The sequence below is a fragment of the Chionomys nivalis genome, chromosome X (genome assembly GCF_950005125.1).
Source record: "Chionomys nivalis chromosome X, mChiNiv1.1, whole genome shotgun sequence".
Classification (NCBI taxonomy): domain Eukaryota; kingdom Metazoa; phylum Chordata; class Mammalia; order Rodentia; family Cricetidae; genus Chionomys; species Chionomys nivalis.
In genome coordinates this window covers 129,832,214-129,852,508 of record NC_080112.1, presented here as the reverse complement: position 1 = coordinate 129,852,508, position 20,295 = coordinate 129,832,214, and the positions used below count along the sequence as shown (strand labels likewise).

At 37.7% G+C, this 20,295-nt stretch overlaps 1 protein-coding gene across 2 annotated transcripts in view; it reads right to left on the bottom strand.

Moving 5' to 3' along the window:
• Window positions 1-265: 265 nt before the first annotated feature.
• The window catches only part of Glra2 (glycine receptor alpha 2), a 195,824-nt gene continuing 175,794 nt past the window's right edge, over window positions 266-20,295 (bottom strand). For both annotated transcript variants that reach the window (XM_057759574.1, XM_057759575.1), the window contains one exon: window positions 266-1,770. In XM_057759574.1, coding sequence (XP_057615557.1) covers window positions 1,489-1,770 — 282 coding nt within the window. In that variant the 3' untranslated portion in view covers window positions 266-1,488. The remainder of the gene's footprint in view (window positions 1,771-20,295) is intronic.

Below are 20,295 nucleotides of genomic sequence, written 5' to 3'. Positions count from 1 at the left end.
ATTGCTAATAAGAGTGAGGAAGGAACTGAAGGGTGTATGTTATCATATTTCATTGTGTACATGTATGAAATCCTCAAGAATAAAAATGTAATGAAAAATAACACAATAGGTATTTAAGTGATTCAAGTTCATGAGGAAGATCACATATGAACATCTAAGTTATTATTGCCACATAAATGATTTACATTTTAGTACAAAAATTCAAAGACACTGGGAAACTTAATGGCACACTTATCTTTATTGAAATTGAACAAATGCCTTTTTAAAATAATCCCTTTTACAGCACATGTAAAATGTAATTCTTTCCATATATTTTTACAGGTTGTCTGTTGAGTAAGCAAAAATACATCTTTTTTTCTTACTTAAAACATATAGCCAGGATTCAAACCACATAGCTCTGGTACCAAAAAGGCACCGGGTTGTGAAAATCACAGTACAGTTTTAATCTTTTAAGTTAATCAAAGATATTTAAAACAATATTCACTCGGATTGAAAGTAGAAATTATAGGTCAGTCAACATTAGAACAGTAGTTAGAGCTACAATGAGAGCAGAAACAGGAAGTACAAGCTAATCTGAGCTACACCATTCAGAACACACCACCTCCATAAATACTGTGGCTGAGCAGCTGCAATAGCTAAGTTACACTTGGGCACTTAAATCACACATAAATATAGCCAACGTGAAAAAAATATACACAGTAGTCTAACTTCATCTAACACAAAATGAGCATTTGTTTTAAGAGGATATACTGGCAAACCAATTACACAATACACAATGAAACCCCCAGTTTACATCCAGGAACAAAAAATATTATCAAAGTGCACACCTACACAGACAGTAGAGTAGAAATCTGTTCTTTGTCATTTGTGTTTATTTTGTTGTTGTTTTCTGGATAAGTAGAAAGAATTTACACCCCACAGAAGGATTTCTTGGGTGGAACACTAATTACAGACATTGTAAAGATCATAGCTCAGGAGGCTTGTTTTTCAAAACGAGGCAGCATTTTCCTGAAAAAGTTTGGTCCTCAATTTACAATAGACTAGTCACTATGGTCAGATGATAAGCGTTTTTCTGTGTGTGTGTGTGTGTGTGTGTGTGTGTGTGTGTGTGTGCGTGTGTGTGTGCACTAAACTAGCTTTTCAGTACCAGAATTCATCAAAACCAAATCAAACCATAAGATAATCAGCCCTCAAGAACTTGATTTTGCAAATCATGTCTGAATGATGTGTCATCTGAAGGAACAATGCTAAAGACTATGGATGGGAGTTATGCTCATGTGATTCTGCAACACCTTAATTTTGTACAGTTTTCTTCATTGCCCATAGAACTTATCTATTTTTTCATGTAGGTGCCAGAAACCCCACCCTCATGATCTCCCTCCCCCTCCCTCAATGTTCTTCACTGTCAAAGTGATATAAAGACAATATTACTGTGTATTTACAAGCACAACACTTAGGCAAGAAGGTGCCAGCATTAATACGGTACATCTATTTCTTGTGGACATCTTCATGCCGAATTATCTTGTATGTGATCCAGTAAAAGATGTTGAAAATGAGAAAGGCCAGTGGGAAGGCAGCTCGCGATATGGTGTCAATTCGTTTTGCCCGATCCACAAACTTCTTCTTGATGGCATCTGCATCTTTTGGGGGCTGTGGAAGCTGATTGGCAGGTGTAGCCGCCTTGACAGTTGCGCCATCCTTCACTTGGAGGCAGTGACCCATTCCATAACCACTGAAGTTAAAACGACTTTCACGAGTCACTTCTTCTTCCTGGGAGAATAGAGACAGGAAGCACAGACTGTCAGTTCAATTTGATGAAAGGTTCTTAAAATTCTTTAGAATTAAAAAGATAAATCATAGTTAACTGTTGATGTAGGAGGTTCTTGGAATAGGGAGTATTATTTTGGTGTTCAATTCAATTATTCATAGTGCAGATATAATTCATCAACTTTTAAGGCAGAGAAATTAAATGCAAAAAGAAACACCTATGCTATATTCAGTATTGACTTTCCCAAATCTTGTTTACTAATCTATAGATTTGATTAGACTGTTTTAAAACCAGTTTCCAAAACTCCAGTATTATAAATATATGAAAAGTGACATTCATTCATTTCTTTTTCCAAAAACCCTTTTACTTTTACTTGTTAGGCACTTTTATCATGACCCATTCATGGCTCTGTTCTTTCATTAACATTCAATTTAAGATAAATCTCTTATAAACTGTTTGCCCTCTGGCCCTCTGGTTCATTTTAGCTGTATATTAGAGATTAAATATTCATCACTTGGCATGTATATCTGTAGCAAGATAGTATTTCCAGCATTGATTTTTAACACTGAGTCTTTGGCCAGTAAGACTCTTTCCCATATTCAAACATACCAATTTATTCGATGACAGTGATGCTTTATGTTGATTATTTCTCTATAAATTAGATGCAAGACAGAAAATACCTTTTATTACTTTGTGGGAAAGGCAAATCACCTTAGAGACCAGTGGAATCTGAGTATATAACTGAGTCAAATGTAGAGATCAAATGTAGAGATCAAATGTCAAGAGGAAGAGTTTAAAAGCTGAGATTTAAATGACTTGCTTGATACCAGCACATCTCTAAACAGCCACTGGTCAAATCATCTTCTGTTTTAGCTAGCTCACTGCTTCTTATAATGGTATGTATTCTTCCGTTGCACTTTTTAGTTTACCTGATAATGATAGTGGTATGTTTCCCAAAATACAAAAAACCTTGATATTAATATTAGCTCATCATTGTTAAGTCTATGTCTGTAGTACTTTTAGTCACATATAAAAAGTATGCCAAATAGAGAACTTTGAACATAATATGAATGCAAGCTCATCGGTATCTGAAATGAAGTGAGGCAGACAGATTGTACCTAGTACATTCAAATGAGGTTTTAAAGTCACAGGAGGACCTGGATAGGTAAAGAAAGGGCAAGAGGAGGTATTTTAGCCTACTTCATTGAGTACATAATGAGAAGAGAGACAGCAGTGCATGGATTAAAGAGCCGTGCAAGCGTTGCAGAATGGTTAGGGTAAATTATAGTTCATGCATTCAGATGGTCCGTTGCAGAACCCAGGAAGGAGAGCAGATTGACTTCCATGTGACTTACTTACCAGATTAGTACCCACATGCTACTTCCCTCTGTGAGAAATACATGCTGCTTGAAAATGAATACTGGAGTTTAATAGAGTCCTTACAGCCTTGGTTTATCAAACACTACCCATTGTGATATAGTGCTTCTGGTGAGGACATCCGTAAACATGACTGAATATTGCATTGCAGCCTGGCAATGACTTAGAATTTGAGCTAGAGAGAGAGGAGGTGTGAATTAAACACACCATGCCACTGTTTTCCACATATATTTGATCTCCAGGAAAATCAGACTGGGAAATGAAAGGCTCATTCATTTGATACATTAGTTATTCACTGATTATTTGATTGATATTTATGTTTATTGTATGACTGTTTCAGAATTTGACACATGAACCCCATATTTTCATCTTATATTTTCCAACTCTAACTTCTCTTACAAACCCCTCTCAAATTCACAGCCTCTTCTTCTTTATTTACAATTGTTTCATGTGTGCTTATGTGAAGGATGCCTTCTGATTCCGTCTAGTGCTTCTCATATAACTGTTTAAGGATGACCATTTGGGATTGGATAAATTACCAGGAGGCATCCATGGAGAAGTCTGATTCTCCCTTTCTTAGCAGCCATTGATTGCCTGTAACTCTTCATCTCGGGATGGGGCCTTGGGAGATTTTCCCTATTCATGTTGGCATGTTGACCAGGGTTGTCATTGTGTAGTTTTGTTCATGTTGTTGACAGTCTTAAGATTTTTATGGGTACAGCTCCCTGTCATATATAGAAGATAATATTACACAGCTGATGTCCTGGTCCTCCGATTCATTTAATCATTATACCCCCTCTTGTGTGATGTTCCCTGAGCCTTAGGAATGGGGGTTGTGTTGTAGATGTATCAGTTGGAGATAGGCACCCCACAGACATTTGCTCTTTGCATTTGACCGGTTGTGCAATGTTCTCTACTTGCTGCAAAATGAAGCTTCTTTGTCGAAGAGTGAAAGCTCCCCTTATCTGTGAGTATAAGGCTGAGTATTTAGAGTGTGGTTGGGAATTATGCTGCCTTAGGGAAGTGATGGTAGTGGGCTCTCCTGTAGCATTCATGAATTTACCAGCCATGAGTATCTGCCTGTGGTTATAGTACTAGGCATGAATTCTTCATTATTCTTATTAACCAATGGTTATAGTACAATCAAAAAAGACATTAATTGTAACCTTTAATCAACCCCTTTATAAGCACAAGGAATCAGACCAAAACTCTTGTATAAAGTGATTGTGAAACTGCTACTTCATCCATTCAATTCATCTATCCATCTATCTATCCATCTATCCATCTATCCATCTATCTGTCTGTCTGTCTGTCTGTCTATTGGGTTTTTTGAGACAAGGTTTCTCTGTGTAACAGTCCTGGCTGTCCTGGAGTTCTCTCTGGAGACCAGGCTGGTCTCAAACTCACTGAGATCCACCTGCCTCTGCCTCCCCTGATTACTGGCATTAAAGGTATGTGCCACGACCACTTGGCAAAACTGCTACTTTATAGAACCATCCCTCAATACTCTGATTCAGGTTAGGTTGTCCTTTACAAGTTGGTTCAGTGACCAATGTCCCATTGCTTACTGGAAGCTAATGAAAATGTTTTCATTCAGCAGTTAACTGTTGAGTGTTGATTTTCTGTCAAGAAGTGAGACAGTTAATGTCCTTGGGGAAAAAACTCTACTTGTATAGACTTTCAGAATTTAATTGGAGAGATAACCTAAAGATATTATCATGCAAGGAATTTGGTAAAGAATATTTGCTCTGAATCTGAGTGATCCCATGTGCACAACTGCATGAACTCAGTGATAAATGGTTAAACTAAGTTCAGATTGAAATATTACATCATATTTCTTTTCCTTAAAATGTGAATGATTTTTAGAGTCATTCTTATTTCTGTAACCACCTGCTTGCAGGATCCCTTCTTCTCATCCACTCCCTGGGGACTCTGACTTTTGATGAGGACACAACTTAGCTCCTCCCCTCTCATCTCTTCTAGCCAATCTCTATCCCTTCCGCAGTCACAGAACCTCTAAAATGTCTTTTACAAGGATCCCCAGTAGCCGCATTAGGCTGGGATTCAAGTAGAAGATTTTGAGAATCCTCCCTGTCCTCTATTCTTTTCTCTCCAGACCTAGTCCTATAGTAGCCTGCCTGAAGGAGGCCCTTCTCCCACCCCACTTTCATTCACCGGGAGCTCTACCTCTTGGTGCAGACCCTTAGCTTTTTCAGAGGCCCCTCTCAGCCTTTTATCTTAGCCCATCTCTATTCCCTTCTGTCACTCACTGAGCTGAAGAAGACCTCTATACCAGGGACCCTAGCATCACTACATTTGTCTAGGATCCAGAGTAGGCAACAGTAACCAAAGAATGGGCCATTCACCCAACAAATACAAGACTAGATATCAACACCATAAAACACCTCAAACATCATAACTCTAAATGCATAGACCCCAGTGCAAAAACACAAACATGAACGGCAAAGGCTCTATCAGAAGTATGTATATCCATTGCAATAAGTCCTGAGAAATTCAATATAGCTGAAATACAAGAAAAGGTCTTCAAAATAGCAATTATGAAAATGTTCAAGAATGTTAAAGAGGATGTTACAAGTAAATCCCCTAATGAAATCTATAAAAACACAGTTGAATGAAATAATAAAAACAGTGCAAGACATTAAAACAGAATTTAACAAAGAAATAAGATCACTAAAAATGTTCTGAGTAAAATAAAGCTGAATATGAAAAATTTAGGATGTCAAACAAAAAATTCAGAGGTAAGCATCACCTCTTCTAAAAGACAGAGAAGAAAGACTCTTATGTGTTGAAGACAAGGTAGAAGAAATGGGTACCTCATATGAAGAAAATGTTATGCTAAAAAATATGTGAATGATTTCATTGATTTAAAGTTTCAAATAAATGTTCTTAAAATATAGAATAAACAGATGTGTTAATCATCACAGTGCTGCCATAACTGTCTGAATACTTATTTCAAGAAAGGGAGCACACAGTTTCTTAGGAGGAGGGAACAACCTCAGATTTTCTAACTACTATTTTTTTAAGGGAGGGAAAATGAAGACAGTTTATTAAGACAGGGAAAGCACTCCCTAGAATGAGAGTGGGCAACTGAGCAGGGAAATGGTCTCCACTCAGATGTAGCTAACTACCATTAACCAGCATGCGAGAGGTGTAAAAATACTGTAGAGACTCAGATGAGGAATTAGAATACTTGGGTCTTAGATTTAAGGTGGAGGCTTATAAACTGTGTTGTTTCAGGCAATGCCATTATTATTTTATTTTTCAGTTCACCGTTTCCTTGTGCCAAAAGCGTGAAGATTGCACTAGAGCTATGGCTCTCTGCTGTGGCTGCTGGAGAACTTTGCAAATATACAGTGTCTGCATCTCATCCCATTCCATTCAAGACCAGAGGGGTCAGGCACTCTGGTAGTGAGAATTTAGAAACTGCAGGTTTTAACATCCAGTGATTCTAATGTAACATGTTTGAAACTGCTGGCTTTGATAAGTTCTACTGTCTGTCTGTAAAATGTACAGCAAATTCCGTATTATCAGTCTAAAAATAATTTTCAAATCAAAGTAACCCTTTACTATACGTTTTATCTGCCTAAACTTAATGTGCTTTTCTTCTTTCCATGACTGCAGAATCTCACAAATTCCCATTCTCTTTCAAGAGCCATTTAGAAATTTATGATTAAGCATATACCACTGCTTGAGTGAGATAATATTCATTTAAGTTCCCAAATTCTGAAAGAAAATAAAAGGGATGGTTAGCTAGTAACCTGTTTTCATCACATAAAAAAGTATCAAATATGCACATTCATGTTTCTTTTCAGTCTGCCTCATTCATGCCCTTTCTCTAGCCTTTCACCACACACTGTGAGTGGGCAGCTAAAGAGAATAACTCGCTGAATTTAGTACCAGAGATAGAATAGAAGGATATCAGGTTTGAATATCATTAGTTTACATATTGTCATGCAAACTGTGGGCATTTAATAGATGTTTGGTGAATAATGAGTAATGTGGAATTTCAAGAGGGTTCCCATATGCTTGAAAACCATTTCCTCATTCATTCAACAGTATTCTGAATATGCTTTATGAGCATAGTTATAGTTAATTAAATCAGTTCTTTAAAATTCTCTTCCACAAAAATTCAATCTGCTGTAGTAGGGAATTATCTACTTAATTCCTGATATACAGGCAAGATTAAGGCAAGGTTAAAGCTCTTCTTATTTACCTTAATGGCTTGCTCAGTGCTTTTTAAATTAAATACATACACATAAATTATTCAATCAAAGGATATGGTTTTGATTTTGAAAAACATAACTGCAACTGATCTGGAATTTTTTTTTGTTTGTGTTGTTACTCTGAATGATTAATTCACTTTCTAGTAGGTTCAGAATAAAATGTTATGGCAATATGGCAAGATTCCTATGTGGTGGCAAAATGGAGATAAGACTGAGTCAAAAGTAAAATGAAGTTAAAATAAAGAACAATCTGTATACACGACCTGTGAATGTGCCAACTAATGTAAGTCAGATGCTCCCAATTAGGAAAGAATTTTCGTCTTAGCTCCATTCTTTTTATTTTTTTGTTTTTCTAATCAACTGGGAACTGTTAACTATTGCTGTCAATCCACCATCTTTCTTTAATCACTGAATGGTATATATCTCCAGTCACTCTGTTTTGTTATGTTCTGATTTGTAAAATTTCTATATAAACTGACTCATCTGGTGAAAGGTTCAATGCATTAAATTTCTATATCCTCTTCATAATATCTCAAATTTTGTCTACCGTAGAAAGTACTGCTTCAGCACTTAGAATTATTACAGATTTATTGTTACTTTTTGTTTATTTTGTGTATCTATTTTACCTGCCATTAGATGTACTGGTTATTGTATTTGCAATACATTGAATGCAAAGCTGTCCAGAATTGCAACACGGTGAACTTGTAAGAGCATGATTTAAGTACTTAAGAAATAAAATACTTAGCGAGCCCCATGTCTTGAATTTTTATGCACTTGCAAAGAGGAAGTAGAGAATTTCTAAATGCTGGGGGTAAGGGAAGTATCTTTCCCTCACATTCTACACCAAGACTCTTTGATTGGATCTAGTGCCCTTTCTGCTGCAACTGGAAATCGCTCAGTTGGAAATCAAGGATAGTGTGCCTCAATCAACACAAGGCCACAATGGAGTAGTCCCTAGCCTTCCTTAAGAAATAGTGTGAGGGGGGCTGGAGAGATGGTTCAGAGGTTAAGAGCATTGCTTGCTCTTCCAAAGGTCCTGAGTTCAATTCCCAGCAACCACATAGTGGCTTACAACCATCTCTAATGGGGACTGGTGCCCTCTTCTGGCCTGCAGACATACACACAGACAGAATATTGTATACATAATAAATAAATAAATATTTTAAAAAAAGAAATAGTGTGAGTCCAAACACAATAAAATTTTAGTGACAAAATCCTCCAAAGAAATGATGACTAGAGCCGGGCGGTGGTGGCGCACGCCTTTAATCCCAGCACTCGGGAGACAGAGGCAGGCGGATCTCTGTGAGTTCGAGACCAGCCTGGTCTACAAGAGCTAGTTCCAGGACAGGCTCCAAAACCACAGAGAAACCCTGTCTCAAAAAACCAAAAAAAAAAAAAAAAAATGATGACTAGATGACACTTAATTGTAAGCCTGGCTATTTCTATTTCCTTAAGGGATTTTCCTCAATACTGGGGGCCTTGATTCCTTTCTCCACAGCTTTATGGAGTAGCTCTCCTTTGGATCTTTGGGTGAGATCTCATAAACTTACCCTGGAGACCGTTCTCAAACTGCATGGGAATCTAAATCTCTTCTTGAACGAGCCTTTGTCTTGCTTCTACTCAACAAAACATGATTAAACTGACACTAGTTAATTTCAGAAGCTTGGTCAGAATAAGCACTGGCGTTTCATTTTGACTTGCTAGGATGTACATTTAGACCTATGCCAGTTGTTTGACTGCTTGGAGAAAATTTAAATGCAAAAAAAATAAAAACCATAATGAGCCCATGTAGAGAGAGCAAATGAATAATCACTGAGACTAAGAGAGAAGAGAATGATATGTACTCAGCTGCTAAGTATTTCAGTTCCTTCTGCTGTCTAGCTACATCCAGGGTTAAACCCTAAGCTGAAGCGCCTCAACCGAGACCTTCCCAAAATCTTCCCACGCGGCAACTGTGAGAGGTAAAGAACCTATTATCATTATTTTAGGCCACTAAGATTTGGGGTACTTCATCATGAAGTAATATACAGCCATGTTCATAATAGATAGTATCCCCAATACCTAAATATTGTAGCATTGTCTCTGGGACCAGGCACCAGAAGAAACTGGGAGTATTTCAAGGAGATAATTAAAAGATTGAAAAAGGAAGGAAGCATTTGTTGCAATCTAGAAAGTGGAAAGTTCATCCACTATCCTATGACAATATGAAAATAGAATACATATGTTATACTTCTGATGATCTAGCTAAAAAGTTTCCCAGAAAGAATAGTATAGGTATTAAAAGTACTACTAGATGTTAGAAGAAATATAAAGGATCCAGAATCATTTTTTTTGAGCTTTTAAAAGGTCTTTAAATAGTAACAGGCCTCAAGAGAAAGACCATATCCAGAGTGGGTCTGTAAGATTTCTTTGTTAAAACTTGAAAACTATCTAAATGAATGCCTTGAGAGCTCATTGAAGTGACAGCAAGTCTTGCTAGGATTGTAAGAGCATGCCTGGCAATTCATCTCCTTCAAAGAGCAAACTTCTAAGAATTTGTGCCACAGAAACCTTAGAAGGAGCCTTGGGTCAAGAAAGTCAGTTTTCTTTCTGTATTTGAGTTAAGGTCTCACCAAGTAATCCAAGTTGTCCACAAACTCACAATCTGCTTGCCCCAGTCACTGCTGTGCGGGGAATACAGGTGGGCACCACTATGTCTGGCTCAAGAAAGGTTTATTTCCAATTGACAAATAATAACTACACATTTATGGAGAATAATGTAAGGTTTTGAAAATGTATTGTTTGTTATGTTTATACCAAGTTAAATCATCCCGCATTTATCAGTTATCATTTTCTTTGGATAACAACACCTACATGGTTTTCTTAGCAATGTTGAAATATATAACACATTATTATTAACTTAAGCATGCTGTGGAGTAGACCTCTAAAATATGTTCTTGTCAAATGGATACTGGGCTTATCCCGATGAGATTTGTGGCTATGACTTCTGTCTAATGACATGAATTATAAATTGATATCCCCAGAGCTCCAACAGATAAGGGAATTGTACCTGTTTAGCTTGAAAGCAGCAAAGACAGTACATAATAAAAAGAGGATTTTTAGAGCCCTTAGTCTTCTGTGGTGGGGAAAATAGTTTACAAGTGTTACTTAGTTACAAACAAATGTCATGTCTTAGGAAGAAACACTACTCAAATAACAGAATAAGCACCCAGAAAACAGAGACAAAAACACATAGAACAACTTCCACTGATGTATCCACAGCCAAGGATCTGACAATCCAAACTTTTCCACATTCTAGAATTCCTGTTAACTGCTAATTGCTGCGCATCACTCTTTTCCATTAATTTTGAAGAGAAATGTCAGTGGCAGTATGTAGAAATGTCTGTGGCAGTACACACATCTTCATATTTTTTATTCGATATCTTATTTCATAAGGTTTCATACTAAACTCTGCTCCCAGAGCTCAACCTGAGGTATCTTGTCTGAGGTCAGTAGTGAGATCCTGAGTTTTGAAATGTCTTTTAATTCTATAATTGCACTCACTTTCATCTGCGAAGCTTTTTTATAAGTTATTAATTTGTTTTCCTTATGTAGAAATATAACATTAGCAAAAAAAGAAAAAGCAGCTTTCTCGCTTATTATTTATATAGATGTGCATTTACTTGGTTTTGAGAGTAAATACAAGTATGACTTGTGCACACAGGAGAAATAGAGTATTGGGGCAGAATATGTTTATCAAAAATGACCTCTATCACATCTCCCATCCCCATGTTTTCTTTGACGAGATTTTGAAACTCCTGCTTCTGAGAGCTAGGGATCTATATTCCCACACATTGATCTGGAAAAGCCTGTGACTTGCTTGTCACTGAAGGAATGCAGTAAAATGACAATTTGTGAATTCCCATGATAATTTAAATAGGAGACAGAGAGTCTGCCCTGTTTCATGGCTCATACGCGCTTGGATTCAGGAACTGCCCTATTAAAAAGCCCAATATCTTGCAGCTGCTCTGTTGACGCTAGGCCACATGAAAGGTCATACATGGACACTCTAATTAGCAGTCCCAGTCTCTGGAGCTCCCAATCACCCGACACGTGAGTTTATGAGGTACAGATGCCTAACTCCCACTTGTCAAGTAGGAGACAACCTTTGAGTCTTCCAGCCAAGATTCCAGAAATCAGGTAGCAGTGAAAAGTCATCCTTGCTCTGCTCCTTCCAAATTCCTGAGCACAACACTATGTCAGTTGTTTGTGCCCTTGCACTGAAGTGATTTATAATACCCAGGGACTGGAACAGGCTGTTTGAGTCATTGTGCCAAATTTTCGGGTTTTTATGGCTAGTACCCAAGCTAGAAGTCTTGGCATAAAATAAAATTAGAAATATTATGAAAATATAGGCTTGGATGTGCTAATGTGCTCCCGAGTAAATGCTATCTTTCTTATCTGATGTAAAAGTCGATTTTGTAGGAGTCAGAGGGGGTGGAGAACACCGGAGAACATGGCCCACAGAAACAACTAAGTGGAGCTCCCATGGGCTCATAGAGATTGAAGCAACAATCACAGAGCCTATATGGGTCTGAGCTAGTTCCTCTGCATATGCATTATGATTGTATAGTTTGGTGTTCTTGTGGGACGCCTAACAAAGTGAGCAGGTGTGTCTCTGACTCTTGTCTGCTCTTAAGACTCCTTTCCTCCTTTTGGGTTGCCTTGTCCAGTTTCGAATGGAGGGCTTTCACCCTGTCTTGTATCTTGTTTTGTTGGGTTTGGTTGTTGTCTCTTGGAGGCCTGCTCCTTTGTGAAAGGAAATGGAGAGGGAGTGGATATGTGGGAGAGGGGAGGTGGGAGGCAGCTGGGAGGTGTTGAGGGACAGGAAACTGTGGTTGGAATTTGTTGTATAAGAGAAGAATCTATTTTTAATAAAGAAAAGGGTAGTTGATTGTCCCGTGCCAGATGGTCAGCCCTGAAAGCATACATATAAGTAATATTATACAGATCGAGAACCTTATATCAAGGAATTTGTATATATACATATATATGCATATACATATATATATGCAATAATAATTAGTGAAAAAAAAAGAAGCCATGAATTTGAAGGAGAGTAGGGAGGGTAATATGGGAAGGTTTGGAAGGAAGAACAGGAAGGGTGAAATGCAATTATATTGTAATCCAAAAAATAAAAATATAAAAACACGTAAAATGGACATAAAATAGCAATCCAGGGGGCTGGATAGATGGATAGCAGTTAAGAGTGCTTACTGCTCTTATATGGCCCAGTGTCAGATCCCAGCACCACCCATATCAGGTGGTTCACAACTGCTTATAACTCCAGTTCCGGGGAATCACATGTCCAGTAGCCTCTATGATCACACACATGCATGTGGTGCACACAAACACACAGATAAACACACATGCATGCACACACAACACACGCATGTATAAAATAAACAAATATTTTCTAAAATGCCAATTGAAACATGACATTGGTGGAAACTATTTCATAAGCCATGCCAGGTAATCTACCTCTCTGAAATGAGCTACCTGTATATTTTCTTAGCTTAGTGGGATGCAGCATTATTGTCTAGGGGTCCAATATTTATCCAGTTAAATGAATTATACTAATGAAGAACTACGAGCACTGTAATGATTTGTTGATAGGGTTATGTTATCTCCTGTTCAGAAAATAAACTTCTTGCTTCACCTCAATAATGATGCCACAGAAGGATACCAATGTCATAACCTGATGACATTCTCAAGATAACAATTTCCAAGAATCACATTTACTTATCAATCTCTGCTATAAAATGAAGCACAAGTGTATTTCTTTATGAACTACATATTAGAGTTACACAAAAGAGATAAAGTGGTGTGTAATCTCTTTGATATTGGATTCAGAACTGGGTTTCTAATACACGCTTAATAAATCCTTAGTAAGTCCTTCTTGATTGCCTGGTGGATTTTTTTCACTTTATAGACAGACCTTCCATTAGCTACGAAACCCTAGCTCACTTAATTCCAGATTTGACCCATATAAAGTGATTTGTACTCAACCTTTTTTGATGTCTATGTTCTATATAGTCAAACATGATCACAATTTTAAAATTCTATGATGAGATAGTCTAAACGATAAAGGAAAATATGTACAAATAAAGATGAAGGCAGACTTACAGACAGGTAAAGTTTGCAAAAGAATATAAACAGAAAGCAACTGACTATGTTCTTAAAATGCTTTAGTTATTTCAATATAAAATTATCAGTGATAGGTAAAACTTGCCATGGCTATATCTATAAGAATTAAGACAAGGCAGTGGACTACTTAATATCCATTTTTTTGTTTATGCTACTCAGTAAAGAACTTGTCAAAGGAGCAAAAGGAAGAGAAATAGGAAGTATCTTTTAGGCATGACTGGCTTCTTCCTTTGCATTGGTTCACTGAAACCTTCATTGTGGCCAGGTTGGAGGACAGCACAACACAACCATTCTATTTATCAATAAATGATAATTTTTGAAAAGAAAAAATTCAAGAAAGTCGAGGACACCTCGAAAACACAGTCCACAGAATCAATAGTAATGCTTGATAAAACTCTATTATAAATAGAGTAAGCACCTTGGCTTCTTTAGCCAGCCAGCAGGAGAGTTTCCTGCAGGTAGGCTACTGGAGTACCCACATCCCATCCATTGAACCCTGCAAGCTACAAGTCCCACCCCTGCTTGAAACTCACCTATCCTTTCTGCAACCTCAATGGAACTCTGGAACATAGCCTGCTACTACACAGAGAGGACCAAGAGGGCTGCTCCAATACCCCTATCTCATCCATCAGTGCAAGCTACAAATCCTGCCCTGCCCCCAAACCCTCCTATCCCCCTGCAACCTCAGTGAAACTCTGAAAGGCAGCCTGCTACTACACAGAGAAGACCAAGAGGTGGGTGACCAATCACTCAGCAGGACACCCAACTGTCTAGGCCCTCCATACTGGGCAAACCCCCAAGCCCCTCCCCCACCTGCCTTAGCTTCTCCAGTCAACCAACAGGAGAGTTTCCTGCAGGTAAGTTGCTCCAATACCCCCATTCCATCCATCAGACTGTGTAAGCTGCAAGTCCTGCCCTGCCCCCAAACCGTCCTGTCCCCCTGCAACCTCAGTGGAACTCTGAAACACAGCCTGCTGTTACACAGAGAGTATCAAGATGTAGGCTGCTCCAATACCTCCATCCCATCCATTGGTCTCTGCAAGCTACAAGTCTCACTCTTCCCCTTATGGAGGAGTTAATTTCATTGGTTAAATAAAGAAACTGCCTTAGCCCTTTAATAGGACAGAAAATTAGGTAGGTGGAGTAGACAGAACAGAATGCTGGGAAAAAGAAGTCGAGTCAGTGAGTCGCCATGATTCGCCCACCAGACACAGACGCATGTTAAAATCTCCCTGGTAAGCCACCAGATCATGGTGCTACACAGATTATTAGAAATGGGTTAATCTAGATATGAGAGCTAGCCAGTAAGAGGCTAGAGCTAATGGGCCAAGCAATGTTTAAAAGAATACAGTTTCCGTGTAATTATTTCAGGTATAAAGCTAGCCGGGTGGCGGGACGCAGCACAGCCCACTGCTCTCATTAGCCGCTCCTTCAACATTCCCCCAAACTCTCCTAATCCCCCCTCCCATAACCTCAGTGGAACTCTGAAACACAGCCTGCTACTACATGGAGAGGACAAAGAGGTGAGTGATCAGCCACTCAGCAGGACATACCACTCTCTAGGTCCTCCATACTGGGGCAAAACCCTAGGCCCCTCCCTCACCTGACTCAGATTCTTTAGTCAGTCAGCAGAAGAGTTTCCTGAAGGTAGGCTGCTGGAATACCCCCATCCCATCCATCAGACCCTGTAAGCTACAAGTCCCACCTGCCCCCAAACATGCCTATTCCCCCTGAAGCTTCAGTGAAACTCTGAAGCATAGCCTGCTACTACATAGAACCAAGAGGTCAGTGACCAGTGACCCAACTCTCTAGGCCATCCATGCCAGGACAAAACCCTGGGCCCCTTCCCCACCTGCCTCAGCTTCTCCAGCCAGCCAGCAGGAGAGTTTCCTGTAGCTAGGCTGCTCCAAAACCCCAGTCCCATCCATCGGACCCTGAAAGCTCCAAGTCCCACTCTGCCACCAAACCCTTCAATCTCCCATCAACCTAAGGGGAATGTTGAAAGACAAGCTGCAATTACACAGAGAGGACCAAGAGAAAGAGCTAAGAGAGGCACTCTGGAGCACAAGCTGTGGACTAAGAGAGTGAACCAAGAGAACAAAGAGACCAGGCCAAGAGAGAGGGCCAAGAGAGACCTCAGTGGTTCCCTGAGACATAGACAGTGACAGTACAGAGCAGACCAAGAACAGTTCCCAAGATACAGACAGCCACTACAAGGATTGGACCAAGCTACAAATATACTGCCGGCATCAATTGAAGAAAGAGATGGGTAGGTGCCAATGCAAGAAGTTAGCCAACAACCTAAAAACTAACATGGTTACATGTTGATCATACAACAGAAAGACTTGATCATCATAACCCAGAAGAAGTAGAAGAAAATGATTTTAAGTGTTAACTTTGTGAAGATGATGGAGAACTTTAAAGAGGAAATGAAAATCTTCCTTAAAGAAATGGAGGAAAAGACAAATAACATGTTGGAAGAAATTAGTAAATCTCTCTCTCAAAAAAAAAAAAAAACCAAGAAACCCAAGAAAAAACAATTAAGGAGGTGAAACCAACAGTTCAAAACTTAAAGACTGAAATAGACACAATAAAGAAAACACAAACTGAGGGATTTCTGCATATGTAAAATCTAAGTAAATTAATGGTAACTACAGAGGCAAGCATAACCAAAAGAATACAAGAGATGTAAGAGAGAATCTCAGGTATTGAAGATATTATAGAGGAAATAGATTTATTGGTCAAAGAAAACATTAAATTCAACAAATTCTTAACACAAAAAATCCAGGAAATCTGGGACACCAATAAAAGACCAGACCTAAGAAAAATAGGGATAGAAGAATGAGAAGAACTCCAGCTCAAAGGCACAGAAAATATATTCAACAAAAACATAGGAGAAAAAATTTCTAACCTAAAGAAGGATATCCCTATGAAGGTACAAGAAACTTATAGAACACCAAATAGAGTAGATTAAAAAAAATCCCCTCATCATATAATAATCAAAATGCAAAGCATACAGAATAAAAAAAGAATATTAAGAGCTGCAAAAGAAAAAGATCAAGTAACATATAAAGGTAGACCTATCAGAATTACACCAAACTTCTCAATGGAAACCATGAAAGCCAAAAGGTTCTGGGTAGATGTACTGCAGACATTAAGAGACCACAGATGCAAAGCCAGATTACTATACCCAACAAAATTTTCAATTACTATCAATGGAGAAAACAAACTATTCCATGCCAAAACCAGATTTAAACAATACCTATCCACAAATCCAATCCTACAGAATTGAAGGAAAAACTCAAACCAAGGAAGCTAACTGCACCCACAAAAACACAGGTAACAGATAACCTCACACCAACAAAACCAAAAGAAGGGAAACACATCTACTACCACCAAAAATAACAGGAATTAACAATCCCTGATCATTAATATCTCTTAATATCAATGGACTTAATTCACCTATAAAAAGACACAGGCTAACAGAATGGTTACAAAAGCAAGATCCAGCCTTCTGATATATATATATCACACCTCAAACTCAAAGACAGACATTACCTCAGAGTAAGGGGTTAGGAAAAGATTTTCCAATCAAACGGACCCAAGAAACAAGCGGGTGTAAGCTATCCTAATATCTAACAAAACAGACTTCAAACTAAAATTAATTTATAAAGATGGATAAGGATACTTTATACTCATAACAAGAACAATCCATTAAGATGAAGTCTCAATTCTGAACATTTATGCCCCAAATACAAGATCATCCACATATGTAAAAGAAACATTATTAAAGCTCATCACACATCAAACCCCAACACTAATAGTAGGAGGCTTCAACACTCCACTCTCCCCAATGGACAGGTCAACCAGACATAAACTTAATAAAGAAATAAGAGAACTAATAGATGTCATGACTCAAATGGACTTAACAAACACCTACAGAACATTCTACCCAAACACAAAAGAATATACCTTCTCAGCACTTCATGGAACCTTCTCTAAAATTGACTACATACTCAGTAACAATGCAAACCACAACAGATACAAAAAAAAAAAATTGAAGTAACCCCCTGTATCATATTGAATCACCATGGTTTAAAATTAGAATTCAACAGCAAAACTAATTTCAGAAAGCCCACAAACACATGTAAATTAAATAGTGCTCTATTGAACCAACCCTGGGTCAAGAAAGAAATAAGAAGGAAATTAAAGACTTCCTAGAATTCAACAAAAATGAAGGCACAATATATCCAATCCTATGGAACCCTATGAAAACAATGCTAAGAGGAAAGTTCATAGCAATACGTGCCTACAAAAGGAAAGTAGAGAAAGTTCACACTAGTGACTTAATAGCACACCTGAAAGCTCTAGAACAAAAAGAAGCAGAGTCACCCAGGAGGAACAGAAAACAGGAAATAATCAAATTGAGGGCTAAAATCAATAAAATAGAAGCAAAGAAAACAATACAAAAATCAATAAAACAAAAATCTGGTTCTTTGAGAAAATCAACAAGATAGACAAACCCTTATCCAAACTAATCAAAAGAGAGAACATCCAAATTAACAAAATCAGAAATGAAAATGGGGGACATAATAACAGACACTGAGGAAATCCAAAGAATCATTAGATCACACTACAAAACCTGGACTCCACAAAATTTAAAAAAAAATGTAAAAGAAATGGACATTTTTTTCTGAATAGGAGCCACATACCAAAGTTAAATTCAAGACCAGGTTAACAATTTAAATATACCTATAACCTGCAAGGAAATAGAAGCAGTCATCAAAAGCCTCCCAAACAAACAAACAAATAAAACAAACAAAAAAGCCCAGGGCCAGAAGATTTCAGTGAAGAATTCTACCAGAACTTCAAAGAAAGCTAATAACAATACTCCTAAAAGTATTCCACTTAATAGAAACAGAAGGAACATTGGCAAGCTCTTTTTACAAGGTTATAGTTACCCTGATACTGAAATCACACAAAGACTCAACCAAGAAAGAGAATTACAGACCAATCTCACTCATGAATATTGATGAAAAATACTCAATATAATACTGGCAAACAGAATCCAAGAACACATCAAAAAAATCATTCACCATGATCAAGTTAGTTTCATCCCAGAGATGCAAGGATAGTTCAACATACTAAAATCTATCAATGTGATCCACCATATAAATAAACTGAAAGAAAAAAAAACATATGATCATCTCATTAGAGGCTGAAAAAGTATTGGACAAAATCCAACACTCCTTCATGATAAAGGTCTTGGAGAGATCATGGATACAAGGAACATATCTAAACATGATAAAAGCAATATACAGCAAGCCGACAGCCAACATTAAAGTAAATGGAGAGAAACTCAAAGTGCTTTCCACTCACTCCATATCTATTCAACATAGCTCTTGAAGTTCTGGCTCAGCAATAAGACAACAAAAGGAGATCAAGGGGATCCAAATAGGAAAGGTAGAATTTATTTGAAGTTATTTGTAGATGATATGATAGTATACATAAGTGACACCCAAAACTCTACTAGAGAACTCCTACATCTGATATATACCTTCAGTAATAGGGTAGAATACAAGAACAACTAAAAAAAAGTAGTCTTTCTATATACAAATGATAAAAAAGCTGAGAAAGAAATCAGAGAAATATCAACCTTCACAATAGCCACAAATAACAAAATATCTTGGGGTAACTCTAACAAAGGAAGTGAAAGACATGTTTGACAAGAACTCTAACAAAAGAAGTGAAAGACATGTTTGACAAGAACTCTAAGTCTTCGAAGAAAGAAATTGAAGAAGATATTAGAAAATAGAAAGATCTTCCATGTTCTTGGATAGGTAGGAACAACATAATAAAAATGGTAATCCTACCAAAGCAATCTACATATTCAATGTAATCCCCATCAAAATCCTGACACAATTCTTCACAGACTTGAAAGAGCAATAATCAACTTCATATGGAAAAAATAAAAAACCCAGGATAGCCAAAACAATCCTGCACAATAAAAGAATTTCCAGAGGGATCACCATTTCTGACTTCAAGCTCTATTACAGAGCTACAGTATTGAAAATAGCTTGATATTGCCATAAAAACAGAGAGTTTGACCAATGGAAACAAATCAAAGACCCGGATATTAATCCACACACCTATGAACACCTGATTTTTGACAAAGAAGCTAAAAATATACAATGAATAAAAAGAAAGCATCTCCAACAAGTGGTGCTGGCATAACTGGATATCAACATGTAGAAGAATGAAAATAGATCCATATCTAACCCATGCACAAAGCTCAAGTTCAAACGGATTAAAGACCTCAATATAAATCTGACCACACTGAACCTGGTAGAAGAGAAAGTGGGAAGTAGCCTTCAATGCATGGGCACAGGAGACCACTTCCTAAATATAACCCCAGTAGCACAGACACTGAGAACAACAATGAATAAATGGGACCTCTTGAAACTGAGAAGCTTCTGTAAAGGAAAGGGCATAGTCAATAAGACAAAAAGCTAGCCTACTGAATGGGAAAAGGTCTTTACCATCCCCACATCAGACAGAGGACTGATTTCCAAAATATATAAAGACCTCAAGAAATTAGATATCAAAATTCCAAATAACCCAATTAAAAAGTGGGGTAGAGAACTAAACAGAGAATTCTCAACAGAAGAATCTCAAATGGCCAAAAGACACTTAAGGCAATGTTCACATCCTTAGCCATCA